Source organism: Silene latifolia, chromosome 9, assembly GCF_048544455.1.
Source record: "Silene latifolia isolate original U9 population chromosome 9, ASM4854445v1, whole genome shotgun sequence".
Classification (NCBI taxonomy): domain Eukaryota; kingdom Viridiplantae; phylum Streptophyta; class Magnoliopsida; order Caryophyllales; family Caryophyllaceae; genus Silene; species Silene latifolia.
This window is the reverse complement of record NC_133534.1, coordinates 133,374,824-133,399,122: the sequence shown is the minus strand read 5'-3', so window position 1 is coordinate 133,399,122 and position 24,299 is coordinate 133,374,824. Positions and strand designations below refer to the sequence as shown.

Genomic DNA, 24,299 nt, shown 5'->3' with positions numbered 1-24,299 from the left:
ATATCTGAATGATAATAGATGACCTATATAGAAAAGGAATAATACCGTATTTTATATTCAGATATCATTGATTCAGTACTGACAATCTTACGAGATGTTGAAATTATATCGATATGGTTAAGGAACCGATACGCATTTGCGCGCGGAATTTAATAGACTAGATAATGGGGATCTTGTAAATAAGTCCAATTTTATTGTCGACATATAATCTATGATTATAAATGAGCTCATGGACCCGAAGTCTATCCATTGACGTGGAGTCAATCAAAATTATGAATATTGGAAAAGAAACTGTACAGTTTACATTATCGAGTCATCATCATGTGCATTTAGAGATTATGTTCATCATTTGCATCTTAGTTTTAATATATATACATTATTGCATTGTTTTATTTTGTTGTTTAGAATTATTTACATATCAAATGCATGCACATAATTAATTATATTGTTTTACTTTGATAAATGTTTAAATGGAGAAATATATTTTTTACTCCAACGAGGATAACTCCCTGTAGGAGCCTCTTAAATGATCATCATATGACGATGCTTAATCAATTGAGTTTTGGGAACGACTCATGATTATGAACCTCTACGGTACGATTGAAAGGTTATCGTGATTATTTCCAAAATGGAATATTCAAACTCATATAGAGTTTACTTGATAAATTATTATTTGTCTCAACCTGAAGTTTGAGCATATGAGAATTCAGATTTAAATGAGTTTTTTGCTAAACATGTGAAATTAGTTTATGGTCCAGAAGTACCATAACGATTGGAAAATAATGTAGTCAAAGTCTACAATGAGAATGTCAATCCACACATATGTTGGTTTAGCAAAGAAAATCACTCAAAGGTATTGGATGATTTATTCAATAATTATCGAAATGATTCTTTTAAGACAGAGAATGATAGCTACAGTCTTTTTCCCTTCGACTAGGTTTTTTTGTCCTAATAGGTTTTTCTTAGCAAGATTTTTAACGAGGTAGCACTATACGCGCATTATTACGCTATAGTCATGATTGTCATTATTGTTGAGATGACAATTATTTTCGACATATAATGTTATGTCATATATTGAGAAGAAACTCCATCATAATTATGGAGGTATTATTTGTAATGAAGATCCAAGAGTTATTATGAAATGATCATATCCGGATTGTGAGTTCTGATGAAATATGATGATTGAAGTTATCAAGAATTTTTACTAATTGAAGATATCAGTTATCGGCGAAGGTGGATTATATTTTAACAATAATCGAGAAGTTATGTCAAAGCATGGATCATTTCAAAATATATCAAATTATATAATCATCAGGGGAGTTGACACGCGCTGTACTCTTTTTTCTTATCCATAATTTTGTCTCACTGGGTTTTCCATGGAAAGGTTTTAACGAGGCAGCTATTATTATGCGTGTTTGAAGATTATTGTACTCTTTTCCTTTCTAGCGTTTTTCCCATAGGGTTTTTCTAGTAAGGTTTTTAACGAGACATCTTCTTCAGTAATGGACATCCAAGGGGAAGTGTTATGAAATATTATTATATGGATGTTCATATCTTTGAATACTCTAGAATATATTGTCTTATGGAAACTATATCCCATTGTATTGTATATATATACCCTTCATGATGGAATAATATGCAGTTCAGTCTCCCTTATTATCTCTCTATATTCTCTCTATTATTATCTCTCCTCTTTATTTTACAACACTTTTTTCTTTATTTCAAACCATTTATAGATTTTTGGGATATTCTACATGGTACCCCTCAATTTTTCGACTTTCTACATGGTACCACTACACTTTTTAAAACATACATGGTACCCCTTATTGTTGTCATTATCATTAATTGTATCTCTAAACTTTATTTTCCATCAATTAAACTCAGTTTTAGGCATTAGGTAATGACTTGGGCGCGTAACCAAACTTGTCATCTATTATCACATGACATAAGAACTCTATTAGGCTTAATATCCATTTCGATCCTAATATTTATTGATATATATGGGTTAAAAAAAATTTGACGGGAAATTTATTGATTCCTTGCCAAATTATCACGTCCAAAGATGAATATTGAGCCTAATAGAGTCCTTATGTCATGGATGATAAATGACAAACTTGGTTACGCGTCCAAGTAATCACTTAACGCCTAAAACTTATTTTAATTGACGGAAAATAAAGTTTAGGGATACACTTAGTGATAATGACAACAATTAAACTACATGTATGTTTTAAAAAGTCAGAAATCTCATGTAGAAATCGAAAAATTAAGAGCACGTGTAGAATATCCCTTTTTATATAAGCACAAGAAAGCGTAGAAAGGACATCTCTCTTCCATTTCCTACCACCCAAAACCGAGCTAATAAATTCGTAAACTATTGATTACAATGGACTCAAATATGTAAACAAGACATGAGTATAATATATGTTGGCTCCATGTGTGAGCCGGATACTCTGACAACGATCATCTCCACCAACTCAAAATGCACATAAATTTCTCATTAAACGATAACTTCGCCACTATTGTCTATACACACAGTTTCGTACTTGCACCCACAGCGATAAAAGAATGTATATTATAACAAGGACCCATTATTTGAACAAGTACTACTATCATTGAACATTAGTCATTCCATTTATTTTTAGAGAAAATTATGGTTACAAGTTTTAAAGTAAAATAAATATTCAATATCAAGTAACAGAAACAGTGACAAGGTACTGCATGTGAAAGTATACCATATTTAGAGACTGAAAACTGCTGAAAATCCTGGTGTCTGGCTACTGCATTTGACTTGATGCAATAGATTCCCCTCAATCTTGGGATTGGCCAGATTCAGCTTGACTCGATGTATCAGAACACTGTTTCCTTTCGGCTTGTAGAGAGCGACATAATGATTCAAGCTTATCTTTCTGATTCTTTGTCTTTTCCAGCTGCTTTTTCATGCGTTCCCGCTGCTCGATCAAATTAACTTCATGAGCATTCTAAGCTTGCAAATTAACATATAAAACATTGGACAACCCAAACCGAATTTTGTCTGTCGATAATCTCATCGATACTGTGAAGACCCGGGGAGAACGAATTAACAAAATAAATTTGTAAAACTGTGAAAAGACAAGTAATCACTGAATCATGGCTGAGATGGTGAGACCAGGGCAAATCCTTGTGAATTGTCATTTAGTTGTAGGTTCATGGATTTGCCTTACATATAGGACCGTCTCATATATGTTTTTGTCTCAAGTGATATGCAGTTGACAGCAGTCTGGTTTCAGGGTACCAAAACGACCATTGCCTCATATTATTTCCCAAAATAAACCACCTTGTGGAAGTATTTTCTAATCTGACCATAATCAGCCATTAATCCTTAAAAAAAAGTGTCCTACATCCTTCGCCCCTCCAAACCTTATCAATAATCTCTCTCCACCAATGGCTCCACTCCCAACCCACCTTCATCACTATCCTCCCACCCCCGACAAACCCATTTTAAGGTTACTGTTTCATAAGACCATTAGTTAATCAAACATAAATATTAATTAGTGCCTAATTGGACGAGCGAGTGATTTACTAAGACGATTGCATCAAGAACCATAACTTTTGTAAAGTACTTGCGACTGTAGTTTTGCTACACGGACTTCATAAAATAAATGTTACTGAAATTCTCTATATGATGCTATTCAATCTCTGAAACATTGAAATAAGCTCTTAGCTAAGGGAGAAAAATCCGCACATCATTTCTATCTCTGACATATTGAGAAATCTGAATGAGTAAACACATGCGTTGCTGTGACTTAGGATCAACATTTTTGGAAGAGAGGTGGTCAGAAAGTGAACTAGTGAATATAAATAAAGGTGAGAGATAAGAATGAAGGCCAAGGAGAAACAGAAAGGGGGATGATAAAAATTTTAACACTAGAGCTTTACACCTCATGGAAATTGATGATCATGCCGTTTAGTTCATTGAGAAAAATGAAGAGAGACACAATAACATGAAAATTGGTGTGTTGCTGGGAGGGAAAACATTTTTTCCTTTTTCTTTTCGAAAATATCAATAGTTAGTTTGTTATAAGGCGGTTTTACACAACTATTGTGTAAAACGGATCTACTCACCACGAAATCATGGCCCAATTAGGGGAACGTAGTTATAAAAGTAACCCGTTTTACAATATACTTGTGTAAGGCCGAATTACACAAGTATTTGTGTTTGTGCTTTGGCAAACGATCCTTGGTTTCATGGAGTGGTCTTACACTAGGTAGCACCGAAACGGATACGGATACGGACACGAACACGGCATCCAATGAAATTTGGGACCCAGGACACGTTATTTAAATTTATTAAAATATATATTTTCTAGTTATAAACGTACGATTTTATTTTTGTAGAAGTATTTGATATGAAATTTAAATAATTGAAGGTAAAACTTGATATTCACTATAACTCATTTCGACATTTCATTCATCGTCTAAAGAACATCATTCACCACTTCACCCTCAATTCAACTAATTTCCCACCAAGCTCCACCATAAAATAACACAAACCATCCACCTTAATCGGCGTCGGACACGGTATCCGACACGAGTATAAGGGTTAAGAGGAGTGTTCGTGCTACCTAGGTCTTACATGTAGAACCGTCGCATATAAGTTTTTGCATGAGATCATGCACAATTTACAGCAATGCCTTAGTTTGAAAAGGCGGAAGGCACACTGAGGTGCTATGAGGCCGTGGCGACGAAGCGCAAGGCTTTTGGATGTGTGGCGCCTGGCGCCCTATTTTTAGTAACAAATTCGTACTCCCTCCGATCCAGACAAATGGTAACATAAGGAAAAAGGGGTTATTTAAGAAAAGGTGGAAAAGTGAGGGGTAAAGTTGGAAGTTTTGAACGGGGCCACAAGAATAATGTATTGTGTAATTAAACATTGAGTGAGTGGGTGAGTGGGCCATTTGATGACAAACATGTAAATAGGTAGTGGGGTATAAGGGTAACTTAGTCATTTTTTAGGCCAAATAAGGTATGTTACTATTGGTGTGCATCGTCCGTTTTAGGTAAGTGTTACCATTTGTCTGGATCGGAGGGAGTATTTTACAACTACAATTTTGGCCAACATTACTTTTTTAGGAGTTTTCATGTTGATTAAAATGTGGAGTGAGTAAAAGTTTGGAATAATGGGGAAAAGAAATGGCATAATAAAGATCTTGATGAAAAAGATATGGAAAGTGTGTACTAACAAGTCTTGTTAAGTGAGCCTCATCTAAAAGCAGTGGCGGAGAAAATTTTGAAACTTCTAATTGAAAATTTTCAACTGTCTAGAAGACGTACCGAAAATGCAATGAGGCATTTTGGCTAGCACGCCTTTCTAAACTAAGAGCAGTGTCTGATTTCATGCATATGATTAGGGGTGTCAAGTCCTTAACGATAGTTTAGAGATTTTAAGAGAATGTTTTTATTATTGAGAATTGCAGAAGAAATACAAGTACAATAAATGTGTTTATATACACAATTAAGGAAGAAGAGGCAAACTAATACTAGCCTAAACCTAGCAGTGGGAAGCCTTGGTGCACAAGACAAGGATTATACGACTTACCTAAACTAAGAATATACAGTTGAGAGAAAAATAGAAAAGATATGGTAAAGTATTAGGTAATATTTACAATACTTTATGCGTTGGGTTTGGACGTGTTGGGTCATTTCGGGTTCGGGTCTTGTCGGGTCAAAAATTAACCGAGTCGATTAATGCTCAAGTTGGGTCACTTACGGGTCAGTCACTTAGAAATTTAATTGTAATGGGTCTGTTAGAGTTCAGATTGGGTCATTTAATGGGTCGAGTTATGTCAGGTCGATTTTGGTTCATAGCATTAGGGTTCGGTTCATCAAATTTCGGGATCTAACGGGGCCATTTTCAGGCGGTTAAAGTCGGTTGCATGAGTCGGGTCATCTTTGCCGGCTCTGCTTATGACCCAGAGAAACATCCTGCCGCCATCCTAAAAATAAATGGTCGCCTTTCTATTCTCCCTTGTTCTAGAATAATAGGTCACTTTTTCTACTTAGTACGTTACAATGGTAACATTCTCACTCTGCCCTAAATTAAAATGGCAAACTAGAATAAGTCAAATAGGAGGAAGATATTACTATCGAGCATAGAAGAACGTTGATTATCCCCATCCCCCACCCAAAAAAACTTCAAGTAAGCTTCAAATCAATGCACCGTAAACCAAGAGACAGGAGTTTACCTCTTCAACAAGCTCTATAAGAGTAAAATCTGATCTCTCGCATTTGGTTTTTAGGAAGCTATTTTCCTTTCTCAGTTCCTTCGTCGATTTGCCCATCTGATTAGGTCACATAGTAGAGGGAAAATTATGAGAAGGATGAAATATGTGATGTAAAGTGTAAACTATGGTTTAGGTGAGAGGCAACACCATGAGACAACAGAAATACCTTTTCAATTTCTAGTTTAAATGTTTCGAAAACCTCATTGCTCTTCAACAGTGCATCCTGCATAAAAGGTCAATCCTTCGGTCAGTGGTGGAATCAGAAATCCTATTGCAAGAGGTCGCTTTTAGAATCGTTGTCAATTATTCCGTTTCACTGATGGTATATTATGATATAAAAAAAATTCATACCAGGCAAATTTAAAAACAAACTCCCTACGATTCATTTGTTTCTTCACATTTCATTTTGCATTGTTTTTTATGGAATTGGTTACAATTACCTAATTACCCTTTAACCTGATAAATCCCCCACCCCCACACACACACAGAGGCACACAATTTAAGGAGAGCAATAAAGTGAGGATGAGAATGCAAGTTAAGAAATATGTGGTGACACAGTAATCACAGACGAGACCAAAAAAGCAATACAACAAAGTGTTTCTAATGGCCAGAAAAAGAAAGTGTGAATTTTATTGTGACGCAAAGGGAGTATGTTGATGTGTGCCTTTTATATAGTCTTTTTAAGCCTTATTTGCACGCATTTCTAAGTGATTTACATAGTATTATGCTACAAATGTCCCCCGAATCGTATACTTTGGTTTGCTTTGTCTTTTTGGCAGGAATGTACCACAGAAGACGGAATTGAGCCTTTTACTGCCCCTTAGCTTGCATTTATGGAGATAGAAGAATTGGAGCGAGAATGCCTTTACCTCGGGAAGCGTGAAGTCGTCTCGGAAGCAATCAAACGTCCAAGTATGCTGATTTCAGTAGCAGTAAATTCGATCGAGTACTTTTGCTGACTAAGTCACTCGATCGAAACCTTTTTGGTGTTGAGAAGACCTCGATCGAATACTTCATATGTTCGTTCGATCGAGAGGTGCAAATATGGTGTTCCTCGATCGACTAGTGATGTACTCGATCGAGAGGTTTTGCTGAAGGATTTACTCGATCGAGTAGTTCCAATATCGAGCACTTTGCTATTGGACGTAGGACTTTAATATCTTTAATATTGTATTAGGTTAAATAAATATCTCTCCTATAAATAGGAAAGACTTAACTAGGTTTAATGATCTTTTATCATCTTTTATTCACTAATCATTCAGTATTAAGGAGACACATTTCTTCTCTTGTTCGACGTTCATTTTGTCGGATCTTGAATTGTGTAATTCTTATTCTCTTTCTACTTCAGTTTAACTCCTTTTGCAACATTAAATTTCTTGTTTCTTAATTGTTATTAGTATTTAATTTCAGTTTATGCAATTTCTTCTTATTCATCCTTATACCATGTTTATCATTGTTTCATCAATCGTTGTCAGTTTTATTATCGCCATGAGTAGCTAATTTCTTAATTGCTAGGATTACCTTGCTGTGTCGGCACCAGTCACTTCTGCCCTTGCCCTTGTTCCTGCTGGTGTCGTTACTACTGTTGCTGTCGTTACTACTACTGTTGCTGTTGCTGGTTCGCGCTCTGAGATGAGTACGGGGTTTCGTGCTGCTGCCTTACGTGCCGGTGCTAGGCACAATGCTGACACTTCCAAGGTACGTTTTATATCCCCGTCCCACCGAACTCGATTTTTAAATTTATCGACCCGTTTCCTGTGTCGACCTTCCTTAGAGAGATTAGGAATTTTAGAGCCCGTTGTTAGCTGCTCAACGGGACGGGAATGTCGGGATTGACCACCTTGAAAGAGCTCACCTATCGACAACTGACCTTAGAATTCTTTAGCTCTTTTGCATTTCACCCCGCAGCCTATGCGACTGACCATGGGAGCAAGTGCATTACTTTTAGACTGTTTAACACCACCTTTACTTGACTTTAGCCGAGTTTGGGGTTAGTTAGCGACGGCTCTCTCGAGCCTCCTAGGAAGCTCGTGTCTCAGATTTGGCCTACACTTGCACACACTCCCTTCGGTCAGCGACGTGGTGCCAACGTCCACTTACCCCCAACCCGTTACTTTCTCCGTCTGCTAGGAGAGACCATTTTTGGTCGTCACGAACCTAACAATGTTAATAATGTTGAGCTGTCTATTTTAGCCGGGTACCTGAACATTGATAGCGGTGCCCCTTTTGTTTTTAACATTGCCTAACATTTTAACACTGTCGGGTCCAAAGTATCGGGCACGATAGCTTGTGGTGGGTTAATGACTCGCATTGCCCACGGCCTTTTCCCCGACTTTCCCCGTGGTCTTCGTTTTTTTTAGATAAGGATAATGTCATCGACATTTTAGTCATGTCTTCTATGAACTGGCTGGTAGCTGACCATCGGACGTGGAAGATAGGCACCTCTCGTCCGTGACTTTACCTTCACCCTCTCTACCGCATCTTTCACCATTGACTACTGTGACGGGTAGACTTCCACCACCTCCACCTTCTTACCTCCTTGACTTCACTCCTACCGCTTCCAGGAAGCGGAAGAGGACTTCCGCTTCTGTTAGGGACGTCGGAGAGGGGTCTACACCTACACTGCGTCCGCGTCCACGCCCACGCCTACGCCTACGCCCTCTATCTCTCAACCGGCTTTACCGGCTAATTTTGTTGCACCTCCTACCTTTGAGGCGCCTGAGGTCATGGACCAAGGGCGTCGTTATGCGCTTCTTTTGGACATGTGCAGGAGAGTGGCTCGTATGGAGCGGGATCAGGCTCTTGCCTTATTCCCTCTTTACGAGTACCACATGATGCGAGGTCGTCCTGTTCGCTCGTATGGAGCGGGATCAGGCTCTTGCCTTATTCCCTCTTTACGAGTACCACATGATGCGAGGTCGTCCTGTTCCTGCTGGCCACACCCGTCCTGAGTTAGACGCGAGAGGTCGTCAGAGGAGAGGAGGAGGAGGACCCCACCTACCAGGTGGTTGACGAGGAGGGTGGTGACGAGTAGTGTGCTGGCTACTCACTTCCCCAGTTTTGGTGAAGTTCATCTGGTAAGTATTTTTGCTCTTTATTTCTTTTTATCTCCTTTCATTTTATCTCATTTGTTTGCATTTGGTTGTATTTTCCCTTTCCCTATTATTCTGTTGGTGTATGCTGGAGGACAATGAGGGTATTGTCTGTTTTGATTTGGGGAGGGTAATACATCCTTTGAGTCTGCATTTGCATTTGTTTTGCATTCACGTTTATTGCATTTTTTTTTTTTTTTGAATTTTTCATTTTTTTTTTGAAAATAAAATACAATGCAAACAAAAATGAGGGCTTGGTTGTTGTAATAGGAGCCTCCTTGCCTGAATTGTTGAAAAGCAAAGACTTGCTCCTTCTCAGCTAAGCTAAGCTAAGCTAAGCCATTCCACTGCAGTACCACCACATCTCTCACATGAGACGGTCTCTTGTCTAGACAACAAGTGAGCCGTCCGCGGCCTCCAACTTCAGCTTATCAAATCTTGCATTCATGGCTTCCACTTCTTGGATTCCCATATTCTGCACAATGGGTAGCCATCTCTTCTATATTACCCCAGCCCTTATCATCATCAATGTTTTTCTGAAATCTTCCGTTAGCTGCAGCATCTAAAATAGCCCGGTGGTCATCATACAACCCATTGTAGAACTGGTTGCACAAAAACCACTGGCCAAACCCGTGATGTGGAATTGACCTAACCAGCTTCCCCCTTCTTAAACCTCTTCTTAAACCTGCACCCTGCCTTATACAAGTTCTCAGTCGGATGTTGTTTAAAACTTGTAATCTGCCCTCTCAATGAGTTCTCGGATGTTGTTTAAAACTTGTAATCTGCCCTCTCAATGAGTTCTCTCTAGAGGGTAGTATCTCTTGTAAAAAGCAAGGGCTAAGGTTTCCCAATCAGCATAAAGGAAGTCTTATTTCATTTTTGTTTTCATTGTCTTTTATTTTCAAAAAAAATCAAAAATTCAAAAAAAAATCAAAAAATTCGAAAATTCAAGAAATATTTCACGTTTATTGTTGCATATAGGTTGAGTTGGAACGGTGTATTTCGATGATGAAATTGCACTACTTTTAGTCTTTTTTCTTAAGCCTTGCATAAACTAATATTCTTTTAGCAATGTCTTATTGCATAATCTACGAGTTAATGTTAAAATTTAGCTGAACGAATAGACTTGACCTGAAATTTTGGCAACCTACTTATAATTTCTAAGGAATTAGAGCCGTATAAGCTCGTGTCATTCATGACCAGTTCGGATTGTGAGTAGTTACTCCTTCCATAGCATGTATCATTAATTTGCACAAGTATGAAATTCGATTGCTTATTGTCTGCATATATTCGGGTTAGTGGTTGGTGTCACACGCAGGGAGGTGCTTATTTTCCCTTTTCTTCCATTTTTACCCATAAATTCCACATTTAACCAAATTTGCCTTTTGACCCTTAACTACATCCAAATTTAGCCTGCCTTGTCAAGCTAGTTTAGTGATTGTTTTGCGGTATATTGTCTATTGAGCCGAATTTGGTTTGTATTGATAATCGGGAGTTGGTAATATGGAGGAGGATGAAATGAAAAAAAAAAAAAAAAAAAAAAAAAAGAAAGCAAATAAAAAAAAAACCGAGAAAAAGAAAAGAAAGAAAAGTGAAAAAATTTGATGAAACGGTTTTCGCTCCTATATTCTTATTCTATATCTTACGAGGAGTCGATATTATTCGGTTTGGTGAGTTTGTATGCCGAATTAAGGGCATTGTGCTTAATTTTGATGGATTAGAAGTGGATTTGTTTAATTTGGTTTTGTTTAGGTAGCTAGCTTGACTATTACCCTCACATCCCCAAAAATGTTTTGCCTTTCTTACCCATTACCTCACTTTTCCATACTTTTGTAAGCCCTCGGCTGTGACGGGACCCTGTTTGGTTGGAATGTATGTGTACGGTAGCTAGAATTGTCTTTCATACTATATTGCATGCATGTTTATGTCGGTCGTAGTTTAGGTGAGCGGCTATTTTTCCTTCTCTCTTACATTTATATGTTTACCCTTTGCTTCATGAGAGAAGAGTGACCCGTGAGAGTCCATTATCAAAGGTCTTGCAAGGTCGACGGTTCAGCTTTATTATAAACATCTTAAACTCGTTTGCATTTGACAGTTTTTACTTTTAAGTATTAGTTTGCTATTCAAATAGTTTAAGTGGACGATTTGTAGCTAGCTCTGAGTTCTTACTCCGTTCCATTAGTTCGTTAGTTGCATATAGTTGCTTGGGGACAAGCAAAGGTTTGGTTTGGGGAGATTTGATGCGTGCCTTTTATAGTCTTTTTAAGCCTTATTTGCACGCATTTCGATGTGATTTACATAGTATTATGCTACAAATGTCCCCCGAATCGTATACTTTGGTTTGCTTTGTCTTTTTGGCAGGAATGTACCGCAGAAGACGGAATTGAGCCTTTTACTGCCCCTTAGCTTGCATTTATGGAGATAGAAGAATTGGAGCGAAAATGCCTTTACACCTCAGGAAGCGTGAAGTCGTCTCGGAAGCAATCAAACGTCCAAGTATGCTGATTTCAGTAGCAGTAAATTCGATCGAGTACTTTTGCTGACTAAGTCACTCGATCAAAACCTTTTTAGTGTTGAGAAGACCTCGATCGAATACTTCATATGTTCGATCGAGAGGTGCAAATATGGTGTTCCTCGATCAAGTAGTGATGTACTCGATCGAGAGGTTTTGCTGGAGGATTGACTCGATCGAGTAGTTCCAATATGCTCGATCGAGCACTTTGCTATTGGACGTAGGATTTTAATATCTTTAATATCGTATTAGGTTAAATAAATATCTCTCCTATAAATAGGAGAGACTTAACTAGGTTTAATGATCTTTTATCATCTTTTATTCACTAATCATTCAGTATTAAGGAGACACATTTCTTCTCTTGTTCGACGTTCATTTTGCCGGATCTTGAATTGTGTAATTCTTATTCTCTTTCTACTTCAGTTTAATTCCTTTTGCAACATTTAATTTCTTGTTTCTTAATTGTTATTAGTATTTAATTTAAGTTTATGCAATTTCTTCTTATTCATCCTTATACCATGTTTATCATTGTTTCATCAATCGTTGTCAGTTTTATTATCGCCATGAGTAGCTAATTTCTTAATTGCTAGGATTAGGGGAGCCATGATAGTAAAACAATGATGTTATAATTAGATTAGGAGGTTTTAAATGTGAGAATTGTTTCGTAGCAATATAATTGTAATTGTTTAGTTGAGTGCACGCTTCTAAATTAATTAAAACGGTTAAATTCATACCTAGATCGGAAGATTAGAATGAATAGACCTGTTATGAACAATAGACTACTCTAATGAGGGCGGAAGCTAAGTTAGTAGTCTTTTAGGGCGGATAGCGGACCGGAAGGACCTTTCCTTCACCCTTCTCACATCAGACCCACTGACCTTACCTTTAGCACAACTGTGTGATATCATGGTGAACCGACATCCTAGCATCTTTCTCTCTTTTTGATAACATCCTTTCATCCTTATTAGTTTTTATCGTTGTCTCTCTCATTGCTTTTTATTTCGGTTCATTAGTTTAGAAATCAAAACAAAACCCCCCAATTTGTGACCGTGACGGACTAGATAACAAGTAGATACAATAGCCTCCCTGTGGAGTACGATACCCGACTTACCCCTGCTATATTAGTTGGAGCCGGTTGGTTTATTTTTGATAGGGTTGCGACAACCGTGTCATATGTAATATACCACAGCATTCGGCAAAATTGACTCCATTGAATTGCAATTACATTAACAGGAGTGACAAAACATATCCCGTTAGAGTGATACTCACTTGAAACTGCTGAAACTTTTCACCATCAGCGCTTAATTGTAAACGGAGGTTTTTCTCCGTTTCTAAGAGTTGAGATATTTTATCTGCATAAACCTTCATTTGTGCCTGCTCATGGGCTACTTTTTCCTCATTTTGCTGAATTTTCAGTTCAGCAATCTTAAGTTCCAATGTCTTCTGCTTAAGCTGCATAACAATTACACAAAATCCCAACGCATAAACAAGTTACTCACCTTACATAGCCAGGTGATCGCAAACAGAGCACTAGCCTAAAATAAAATAAAACAAAATACCTCCTGAGCATACTGCTGTTGAGAAAGAGTGTATTGTTCAGCAAGCTGCTTTAACTTGACTCTTAACCTATTCCAAAAACACAGTTATGCCGACGACGACAACAACAACAACAACCAACAACTGCTCTGAGACTACAACCATCAGTAAAAGAGTCTACACAGTGAAATTATATCCTTTTGAGTAAAGTAGGACAGAGGTTAAAAGGCATCTACAGCGCCATCCACCATGCCATCAAATAGATAACTATGTTCATCCTGAGTGCACTGGACATCCTATCTTTTCGTACAAGGACATTCCTAATTTACCTTATATCTACCCGTCACACAACCCCATAAACCTTTCACTCTTTCAGCAAGGACGCTAACCACTTTCTTAAGAAGTCTCGAGCAAAAAACAAACAGGCACACATCACGTAATCAAATACCACAGCATCAAAAGTCGTACTAGAGCACTAAATTGTTTTCTTACAATGACATCTAGTGGCAGGATTAATTGTCATACACCACTTTTTGAATATTATAAACTACTCCCTTTTATTTTCATTTTAGTGAAACGCCACCTTTAAAATCTAACTATGTGTCTAGCTTTCCTCAAGTTCACTTTCCAGGTAACAAATTCAACTCTCCGGCTTTGACCACCAGATGACGCATGTTTTTTCTTATTTCTTTTATTTCCATCCAACTGTTTTTGCTTTGGCTTTTTTCTCTCTTTCTTTTGGGATAGACACGATCACGAAATCCAAAAAGTAGTCGCTTTTTGATAGCTTTCTTGACACATGATGGAGACTATGTGCTATAAAAGGGAGTAGTAAGTAGTTCATAAAACAAAATAATTTAGAAGGCAGTATTAACCAAATTATCCAAGAGAGAAAAAAAAACTCTTGGTCAAATAAAGAATGTCAAGCTCCCTTAGCGCTCTTCCTAATATTTAGAATTATTTTACAAAAACAACGCTAAGATCTTCCACAAACTTACATTTCATTCTCTTTTAGCTGAGAGAGGCATTCTCCTTTTTGCTCGTCCAGCTTATTGCTCACCTCCTGCACCAGTGAAATAATGTTCAACATTAGTAGTAATAATGTATGAGAACAGCATCAGCCATCTATCACAACTCAGAGGCACAGCAGAAGCAGGATAAGCAACTCCTTCCTTACGAGAACAGCATCAACCATCCATCATAGCTCAGTAGCCACAGCAGAAGTAGATAAGCAAAATCCCTTTTAAAGGCATGTCACACTGTCAAAGATAATTTCGAATTTATCGAAAATTATCCCAAACTTAAGTGTACATCGGCTAGAAGTTCTGGGTAATAGTTTGTAGCACATTAGCTGATAAAGAGGCCCTAATTTGGTCAAGGGACAAGGAAAAATTTTGGGATAAAACTGCCTTTTCACCATCTAGGGTTCCATCTACCCATATCCTACTTACTAACAGCAAAAGATGCTACATCACCAACAAAAATAAAGCCTTAGTGCCAGAATGATAAGGATCGGCTAACATGAACAGTTTTCCAAAACCGCTTAGACAAAAGATGCTAAGGCCAAATATTTATTTGTATTAGAAAGGTGGTTCATAGAGAATCAACATAAGGGGATTAAAAGTGATTGGTTTTCATAGAGAATCTACTCATATCTACTTAGTAGTATCTGCTTGAAAGGATGGTTCTTAATAGCTAGAATGATATATCAACCATCGACGTCTCAAAAACATTTTCCTTTGTAAGTGAAATGGAAGAGAAGTAAAGGGTTATACGATAATCTTCATTCCATGCTAGATAATTAATAGTCAAATGACTTCCTTCTCTTGACACCTATCAATAGTTGTATATATATATGATAAATGTATTCAAGTAATTCAACCATATTAGCTATACCAGGTGAGTCTTTTAAAGCTTCGAACACACAAATACAAAAAAGTAATAAAATCAAACATATTATTGCAATGCTGGTTACAGAAATCTTCTTCCTTCTATTATGCCCTCAAAAACTAAAGAACTAAGGACTAATTCCACAGTCCAATAATGATCTACAAACATCAATCTTAGAGTCACGGGAATTACATAGCAGAAAAGAAAAACTGCTCCAATAATTCTCGAGTTTGTCATGTTGACTCATGTGTACCTCCACAAAATGAACTTAGAAACTTCTTGTGTCATCTACTTATGTGGCCTCTACCAACAAACTAATACTTACAGTATACTGCACTAACTTACAACAGCACGCAATAATAAGCTTGCATTAAACAATTTCACATTCAATAAGGGAACCTTAGTTAAGTTCCCCACTTTCCCTTCCCCATACTTGGATGTGACAGCAACAATCTTGAAATGCAGCAATCAATCCAACCATTACATGAATACAAATTATAAAACATTAGAAGTTGAAGTTATAGCTACAGATCTCAAATTTGCACCAAAATCAAAGATCAGTAGATATAAATTGAAATTTAACTTTAATAATCAGATAAATTAAAATCAGACGTATCCACAGATTAAAATAAGATTATAATCTTCTTCATGATGAGTATGCAAGTGGCATTAGCTTTGATACAGAATTGACTGTAGAATACAAACCTTTATCGCATCCTCAAACTTGGTAGATAGATCTAATCTCAAACTTTGCCCCTCCTCTGACACTCTTTTAAACTCATCCTGTAAATACATGCCCGATCCATTAGCCTCTTACAAAAAGCATGACAGGAATTATAGCTTGAATAATGAATAAATGAAATTAATAGGACAACTACAAGATCTTTGATCAAATTACTAGATAGGAAAAACACAAGAACGATTCAAATATGGAACAAAAAATTTGTGAAATTGAAGGAGAAAAACAGCAAGAACAATTGATACTGAGCGCTAAAAGTCACTTTAAGAAAATCAATGTTCTCAAGAGCACCTCAATATGCTAGTGTGGTCATCTAGTGACTAGTGAGAGCTTATGAACATTGAGTAATTAAATTTCATAGCACTAGTCTAGAAAATTAGCAGCAATTAATTTCTTGAGAGATTCAAATGCCTACTATTAGGCGTAGGCGTGTAGCTACATAAAGGTAAGCATGACAGCCACATAACAATATGCGGATCTAAACGACTAAAATTTCACTAGCCTCTTGTCAATAGCAAAATTCAATATGAGAAATGCAATGTTGTTAATATGCTTACATAAACTCAACATAACACGATGTATACAGATATAAAGATGTAAATCTTACAGGAAAATCAAAAACAGCAAAAATAATTTGACCGCCCAGACCTTAAACTGACTATATCTCATAGAACATATAATATGACATCTAAACTGTCCACTAATAATGACCCCTGCAGTATACAGTATACCATACAAGTGAACTAAATAATAAAGCAATTTACCATTAGCATCTTGTTCTGACGTTGCAACTCCCTGCACAGAGACTCGAGCTTGTCTCGAACAGCAATAGCTACAACAACAAAGAGCTGACTAAATACTTGTTTCACAAGAGCACAGTCGCGAAGTAATCAAAACAATATTATCTAAACATCATTGTCAAAGAATAATCCCGTCAAAAACCACTCAACGAACAACCAATAATTCAAATTTCTGTAAGTGGTTCTGATTTCCCAAGTTCCAATATTTGTGAAGGGTGGAAAACAATCTTAAAATCTGGCTCGATGAGTGTCTTTCTTACATAATAAGCTGCCCTGTGTTGTTCACTCTTTTGCCAATCATGTCCTTTAAAGTGAAAACTCGAACAGACCCAGTTTGATGGCAATCCATTTCTTACTTCCAGATGGTAGATTACTCAATCTTAACTCTAAAGGTTCCGTGATGGAATAAACTTCATAACCTGTTCTCATTAAATTAAACATGGACTAGTATCTTTTACCTGCATCTCTTTCAGCAAGAACATGTTTATATTTTAATGTGAACTCCAGAAATTCCTGTTCTGTTTTGATGCTGCGCTTTGAACTTTTACGCTTCACTTCTGGTACTTCCTATAGCGAAAAAGAAATATAAAACCATAATCATTTATCTATTACCAAACTTATACAAAAGAAGACATTTATGAAAGACAAGAATTGGAAAAGGCACAGAATGAAACTGTACAACCATTCTATTGTGTACAGAACCATATTACTATGAGTTACAAGATAAATTGAAATTTTTCTCTATAGTACATCTCATATAGACAATGTAACCAAGGAATACACAAGCTCAAACCTTGTCTGCGTTTCACAAATCTAGTATCTGCGAAAACGGAAAACTTATTGTAAAACAGACACATGGGCAATAAATTTATAGAGAACTTTAACACAGAAATTGTACAGCAACCTCTGTTCTAATATTTAAGAGAAGCACCCCCGAGACGTTTTGGGTTTAAAGGAAGAGAAATTAGAGGGGACGGAAAAAGAAGAAAGGCAGTAAAACTACATCAACAGAAAATGCTAAGAGCTAATGATGTATCAGTATCATGAGATGACACTTGAAAAAAGGAAAATATATCAGTCATGTTAGATCAAACTGACAGGTATATACCTCAAAAGGATTTTCTAACAGATCAAAGTTTACTCATAATATTCACCAATATCCTTAACTCCGAAGGTTGTGTCCATCCAGTGAACAAGTTTGCTTGATAACACCAAGAAGGAAAACATCAAAATTGCTACACTCCATATTCTTTTATAACACGCTGTTTCCAGGTCCCCATACTACATATATTTTTCAGTGAGCAATATAGGATATGCCGATATGGAATATAGGACACCAAATGGATGTTCTTCAAGTACAAAAATATACCTTGGGGGGGGGGGGGGGGGCACACTTATATAGAGCTAAATGACTAAGTTCTGATGAGTGGTCTTATCAACAAAGAGAAGAAAAAACAAATACCGCTGAGAGTGAAACCCCTGAAAAATATACGTTACATAATAATAACATACTTTTCGGCTCTTCAGTGTCTCCGATGATTCTGCATCCTTTGTAGATAGCGCATCTGCATCTGATCCTCCAGTAGAATCTGGAATCATCAGATAATAAACATAAGCATAAGAAAGATGCAGCCTTACAAGCACATGTTTAAAGAGCTTCAAACACTCACGTTCCACACCCCATCAACCATGAACTGGCCCTCTCTCCTACGACCGGCCTTGTTACAGTTAGACTTACATTTACAAATGTCCATTCATAAGACTGCACATGACCAAGACCAATCTAGGTTTCCTATGAAAACGCCTAAATGCCTGTGATTAGTAAGAAAATCTAACATGTTGACAATCCTATGACATGTGAATTGGTAAATGTGTCGGTGTTAATTTTGTAAGCATGAGGAAGATAGACTGGGGTAATGTTGTTGTTGTTGTTGTTGAGGAAGATAGACTGGGGTAAAGATGACAATACATAAGTACTAGAAAATTTTCTTATTTTATATATACATTTTATCCATATTTCAAAAAGGTTACATTTGATACACATTAATTATAAGATATATGTATAACCTTCTTTAGACCATGGATATATTTTGAAACATATGGGTTAGCTACATTTTCTACAGAAATTGATTATACAATGTGAAGTTATATTGACTGAAAAGTCAAGGTTTACTCAACTGAAATCTTAGGATACCTTACTATAATTACAGAAAAATCAAAACTTCTAACAGCAAATTACCCAATACCTATGGTGGAGACAGTATACAGTTTGCGAGCTGTAAGGATGCGAACTCATTGGTAAGACAGCTAGGCTAAGTTTAACGAGGTATCTGAAAAAGGTTGATCTGTTTAGGTAGCATAAACATAGAGGCATAGACAACTTGCAGCATCCAACTATATAACTATACTACTCCGAGGGTCCGAAGGATCCTCATGAGTCGTGATCACATTTTTCCTGAACTTCAAGTGTCGGATAACTGGATTCTTAACACAACTTGGATAGTGTGGCAAATCTTAAATACTCATCAGTCATGTGTACGGTGTACCTACAAACAGTTTTTAACTTAAAAGTGTAAAACAGTCCTACAGCACAATGCGCTCTGGAATTCCAGGTCTCAAGGTGAGTGTTCAAGTTAAAAACTCGCCTAAAGACCTTGTACAGATCACCGGAACTAATACTAGGACACTCATACTCGAAACAATTTACAAAATAAAACCCTAGTAATCAGGAAGATACAGCATCGGGCATAACCTAATGGCAACTAGTTACATGCTTGGGTTCTCTTTTGGACTTCTATGATTAGTCCATAACACTTATTGTGGCTATAGTTGTCAAAGCTACACCATAGACGAATCTTAATAGTAGTAGTCAACTTATAGTCCTATTTGTGCATTAAACAGCTGCATTTGGAGGAGCAACAAGATGCCATCAGCTTGGAGGAGAAGCACTCTTGTCCCTTTGTACAAGAACAAAGGTGATGTTCAAGAGTGTTCCAACTATCGGGGAATCAAACTTATGAGTCATACGATGAAGTTATGGGAGCGGATAATCGAGCAAAGGCTTAGGAGATGTGTAGACATCTCGGATAACCAATTTGGATTTATGCCCGGGAGATCGACTATGGATGCGATTTTTATCATGAGACAGTTGATGGAACAACATCGGGACAAGAAGAAGGACTTGCATATGGTTTTTATTGACTTGGAAAAGGCATATGATAGGGTACTAAGAGAAGTACTTTGGTGGGCTTTGGCGAGAAAGGGTGTGTCTCGAAAATATATTGACCTCATAAAGGACATGTATGAGGGGGCTAGTGTAAGTGTTCGCACTAATGTTGGGAGAACGGAAGAATTTCCCATTACAATCGGGGTGCATCAAGGTTCCGCACTTAGTCCTTTTCTCTTTGCCATAGTTATGGATGAGTTGACGAGGGATATTCAGGACGACATCCCTTGGTGTATGATGTTTGCTGATGATATTGTGTTGATTGATGAGACGAAAGAGGGGGTGGAGAGAAAGTTGAAATTGTGGAGGCAGACTTTAGAGACTCGTGGGTTTAGGTTGAGCAGGAGTAAGACTGAGTATTTGAGGTGTCCGTTCACAAAAGTGGCGGGGTTGAGATCGACAGAGGCGGGGAGTATTATTTTTGATGGGAATGTTGTTGAGGGGTCAGATTTCTTCAGATATCTTGGATCTATTATTCAAAAAGATGGGGAGTTAGACGGAGATGTGGCTCACAGAATTAAAGCGGGATGGTTGAAATGGAAGGGTGCTTCGGGGTTTTTATGCGATAAAGATATGCCCCAAAGATTAAAGGGAAAATTTTATCGCACGGCAATTAGGCCAGCCTTACTTTACGGTTCCGAGTGTTGGGCCGTGAAACATTGTCACATTCAAAAGATGAGTGTGGCGGAGATGCATATGTTGAGATGGATGTGCGGACATACAAGGAAAGATCGATTAAGGAATGAGGTGATTAGGGAAAAGGTAAAAGTGGCGCCAATAGAGGACAAGATGATGGAAAACCGACTAAGATGGTTTGGCCATGTGAGAAGGAGACCTATGGACGCACTTTTGATTAGGAGGTCGGAGACTTGGAGAAAAGAAAAGGTCCCTAGAGGTAGAGGAAGACCGAGACAGACATGGTTGAGAGTGATAGAGCACGATATGAGATTTCTGGGGCTTGAGGAGAGTATGGTGACGGAGAGGGCACAATGGAGGGAAAGGATACATGTTGATTTCTAGTATTTGATATTTTTTTTATTTATTTTTTTGACATATTTAGTGTTTTTATTTAATTTAAAAATTAATTATTTGTTCTTCTCTCCTTTATTACATTTTTTTTCTACAGACCACTTTCTTATATATTTTACTTGGTTCACTTTTAAGGCATTCCGTATCCTTAATTCTATTTCGGTTTTCAAAATCGTTTTAATCTTTTCTCTCGATTTAAATTTTAAGTTTTTATAAAAGAAATCTGAAATTCGATTTTAAAACCTGTAAGTTTACCGTGACTTTCCATTACATTTTCGCTCCCCCTTTTGTTTTTCATTTTCCCTTTTCTATTCGCTTTTTGAGGTGTGCGTTCACCTATGGATGGTTCTAAAGGATGATTCATGTCAGCCGACCCCAAATCATTTTGGGATTAAGGCTCGGATGTTGTTGTTGTTGTAATATCAACCCAATGGCCAATGCCACAAAAGACAGTATAGATTTATATAATATACCCTTTCAGTTAAGAGACAATATAGCTATAAATATTGAGGAAAGGGGAAAGCAAACATAACGGAAGTAAATCGTGAGAGGTTCATTTGATGCCAAGGTAAACTTACTAGCACTTAGGGATTCTGTCTGGCTGTTAATATTATTTGATCGTATGTCACACTCCTCTGAAACTGCAAAAGAAGCGGACATAGGTTCGGCTCCTATGCCATCATCAGAAACACCAGCTGATTCTCCGGATGCATCATAGCCATCCTTATCAGACAATGGAACTGGAAACGTGCGAACCTTTGGTGCCTTCTCCACCTTTCCTTGAACCACAATAAAATCTTTAGCTGCCGCTTGATTGCTTAAATGAACAAAACTATCCGGTTTGCCTAATTTAGATTCCTGGTACGCATGTAATGGTTTTTCCTTTACAATCGATGGGGTTACAGGAGCAATGGATTCTGCAGAACTCTCGACAAACCCATCAGGCAAAGAACCCACTTCTGGAAGCTGGTTGGCGGCTGAGTTCTCCATTTAACCTATGATAACCAAAACTATTCTGTCACTTGGTTTGGACATGTATTCTTCAAACAAAGGTTTAATTACTCTTCAAACCAAAACGAGTGTCCGTCCAATTCAATCATTAAGCAAACATCAGCAATATATAAACCGTATAGCGAAAACATGAACACGAACAAACCGTGAAACGTCTATTGAAGCAACAAACTTCTAAATTTGACTCGCAAGTATCACGGTCCAACTAATACACGAAACCCTAAACCATTCAATAAATCAGCATATCCGATCAAAAACATAGTAGCGAAACGAGGATTGATCATGATAAACTCAATAAACATGACAAATTTCAAAAATTTCGCAACAAAACCAATGATTATTCACCGTAAACGCAATGAACATGACACATTTCAAACAAACATCAAAACAAATAACGAATGTTGCTACAAAATGATATCGCAACAGCAATTAAGTGAATGTAGGAGGGAAAAGTCAACTAAAATAGAGTAGAGTAGAATACCTGATGAACAGTGAGAAGATTGACGCAGGTACGATGTCAGAAATGTGAGGAGTGAGTTGAGTGAGAAAGCGGAAACCCTAAAATTTAGGGATTAATTTTTTTGATTTTAAATCTTTAATTTCCCAGTTCCTACTTCTCCCTTCACTGCTTCTTTTCATGTATACACTGCAATTAAGGGAATGTAGGAGGGAGTTGATTCTATTGCTGAGGGGTCTTAGTTAAAAAAACACACACAAATTCTTGTTTGTGACGAAGTACCCACTTTTTCTCTCTCTGCAACACTATTTATATGGTCCCCTTTCTCCACTAACCCATTTTGTTACCATTTTAACTCACAAAATATCCGCCACAAATGGTAACCCGTCACAAGGGAGACCAATTGTTAAAAAAATTTCTTCACTGGTATTCGGATCATTTGCATGTGGGGTAAAGTGGAGTAGAGTGTTTTTTATGGTTCGTAATCATTTCCTTATTTTTTGTGTAAAATGGGAGGGAAAAAGATGAATAGGAGGGAGTAAAAAATACGGACTAATAAATAGGTCCTAAATTAGATTAAATTAAAATTATAAAACGAATTAAAAATTACACCGCACTAAAATATAAATCTTACTTAGAGCAATAGCAATAGGTTGTTTTGTTCTTGTGTCACAAGAACTTTATTTCGATGAGTTTGTCCATTGTGACAAAAAGTTTTTGTTCTTGGGTTCTTCATTTGACAAACTTGGTTTGAAAATAAGAACCAAGTTTGTCCCAAAAACCAAAAAAAATTGATCAATGAATATATATCTTTATTTTAATTTTGTCAATTACCAATACTCTTTAAGAACTTTATTTAAAGTTCTTCCATTGTAGGTAAAAGTTTCAAGTTTGTGGAGTTTGTCAAAATATGACATGGAGATGAAGAACTTTATTTTAAGAACTACCATTGTACTTGCTCTTATATTTGTTTTAGGAATTGAAGAACACAAATTCTTGTTTCAGATGGACACTTTTCGTCTTATTTTTCAGACTGACATATGTGACCATTTTATAGTTAAATGTAAACACAATGGTATAGGCAGTGTTACAGGTAACTGGTTTTTCAATAGTAGTCATATTTAACTGTAAAATGGTTACAAAATCTCGTCTTATTATTTCAGACCAAAAAGGCCCGTCTAAAGCAAGCCGCGCTATTAGAAGAAAGATAGGATATCAAGTTTCTTGTTTTCATTACCGAATTTTGTGTATACGAGGGAGGGGAGGAGTCGGAGCCACCAAAGATAATGTCCCTAACTCCTTGACAACCTATTAATAGAACCCACAATTAAGATAAAGCTCACAAGAGTAGGTGTCGATGACAAGGAGGCCGTGGTAAGTTTTCGTGGTGGGGGAGTGGTTTCGTTTTTCTAGGGAGTGAATTTCATAAGCCGACATATACTGCATTATAAAATTGTACCAGTTTATTATTGTGAACCTAGGTCAACTTGGTTATGAAACTTTTTCTTTGTTGATGATAAAAGTCCAAGGGCGGATCTAGGGGGCGGTGGGCAAGTGCCCACCATAAACTTTTAAAAATAAATACTTATTAGTATCATAACTATGCACTAAGATATAGTAGATCAGTTGGTAGAGATGTGTTTGTATAGCTGGAAGGTTCCAGGTTCGATCCTGCCATTATGCAGATTCGAACTCCAGACTTCTCGATAATATATCAATTACATAACCATTGAACCACTTGTGCTTA

General features: G+C 37.1%; 1 protein-coding gene across 1 annotated transcript; it reads right to left on the bottom strand.

The window, feature by feature from the left end:
* Positions 1 to 2,591: 2,591 nt before the first annotated feature.
* LOC141600083 (uncharacterized) lies at positions 2,592 to 22,836 on the bottom strand. Its single transcript, XM_074420260.1, has 12 exons — positions 22,577 to 22,836; positions 21,663 to 22,079; positions 18,342 to 18,418; positions 17,288 to 17,396; positions 16,794 to 16,861; positions 15,996 to 16,073; positions 14,399 to 14,463; positions 13,424 to 13,490; positions 13,134 to 13,316; positions 6,427 to 6,483; positions 6,222 to 6,317; positions 2,592 to 2,948 (listed from the first exon to the last, which is right to left on the bottom strand). The coding sequence occupies exons 2-12, from the start codon at positions 22,072 to 22,074 to the stop codon at positions 2,808 to 2,810; spliced, it is 1,353 nt and encodes a 450-aa protein (XP_074276361.1). The 5' UTR covers positions 22,075 to 22,079; positions 22,577 to 22,836; the 3' UTR covers positions 2,592 to 2,807.
* Positions 22,837 to 24,299: the final 1,463 nt, after the last annotated feature.

What these genes read in the sequence shown, in the direction of transcription:
- LOC141600083 (XM_074420260.1), bottom strand. Translation starts at nt 22,074, where the DNA reads ATGGAGAACTCAGCCGCCAACCAGCTTCCAGAAGTGGGTTCTTTGCCT. An exon ending in AGACACTGAAGAGCCGAAAA is followed by an intron (nt 17,397 to 18,341) that starts GTATGTTATTAT and finishes TTTTCGCTATAG; the next exon opens with GAAGTACCAGAAGTGAAGCG. An exon ending in CAGCTAAAAGAGAATGAAAT is followed by an intron (nt 13,491 to 14,398) that starts GTAAGTTTGTGG and finishes TTTTTGGAATAG; the next exon opens with GTTAAGAGTCAAGTTAAAGC.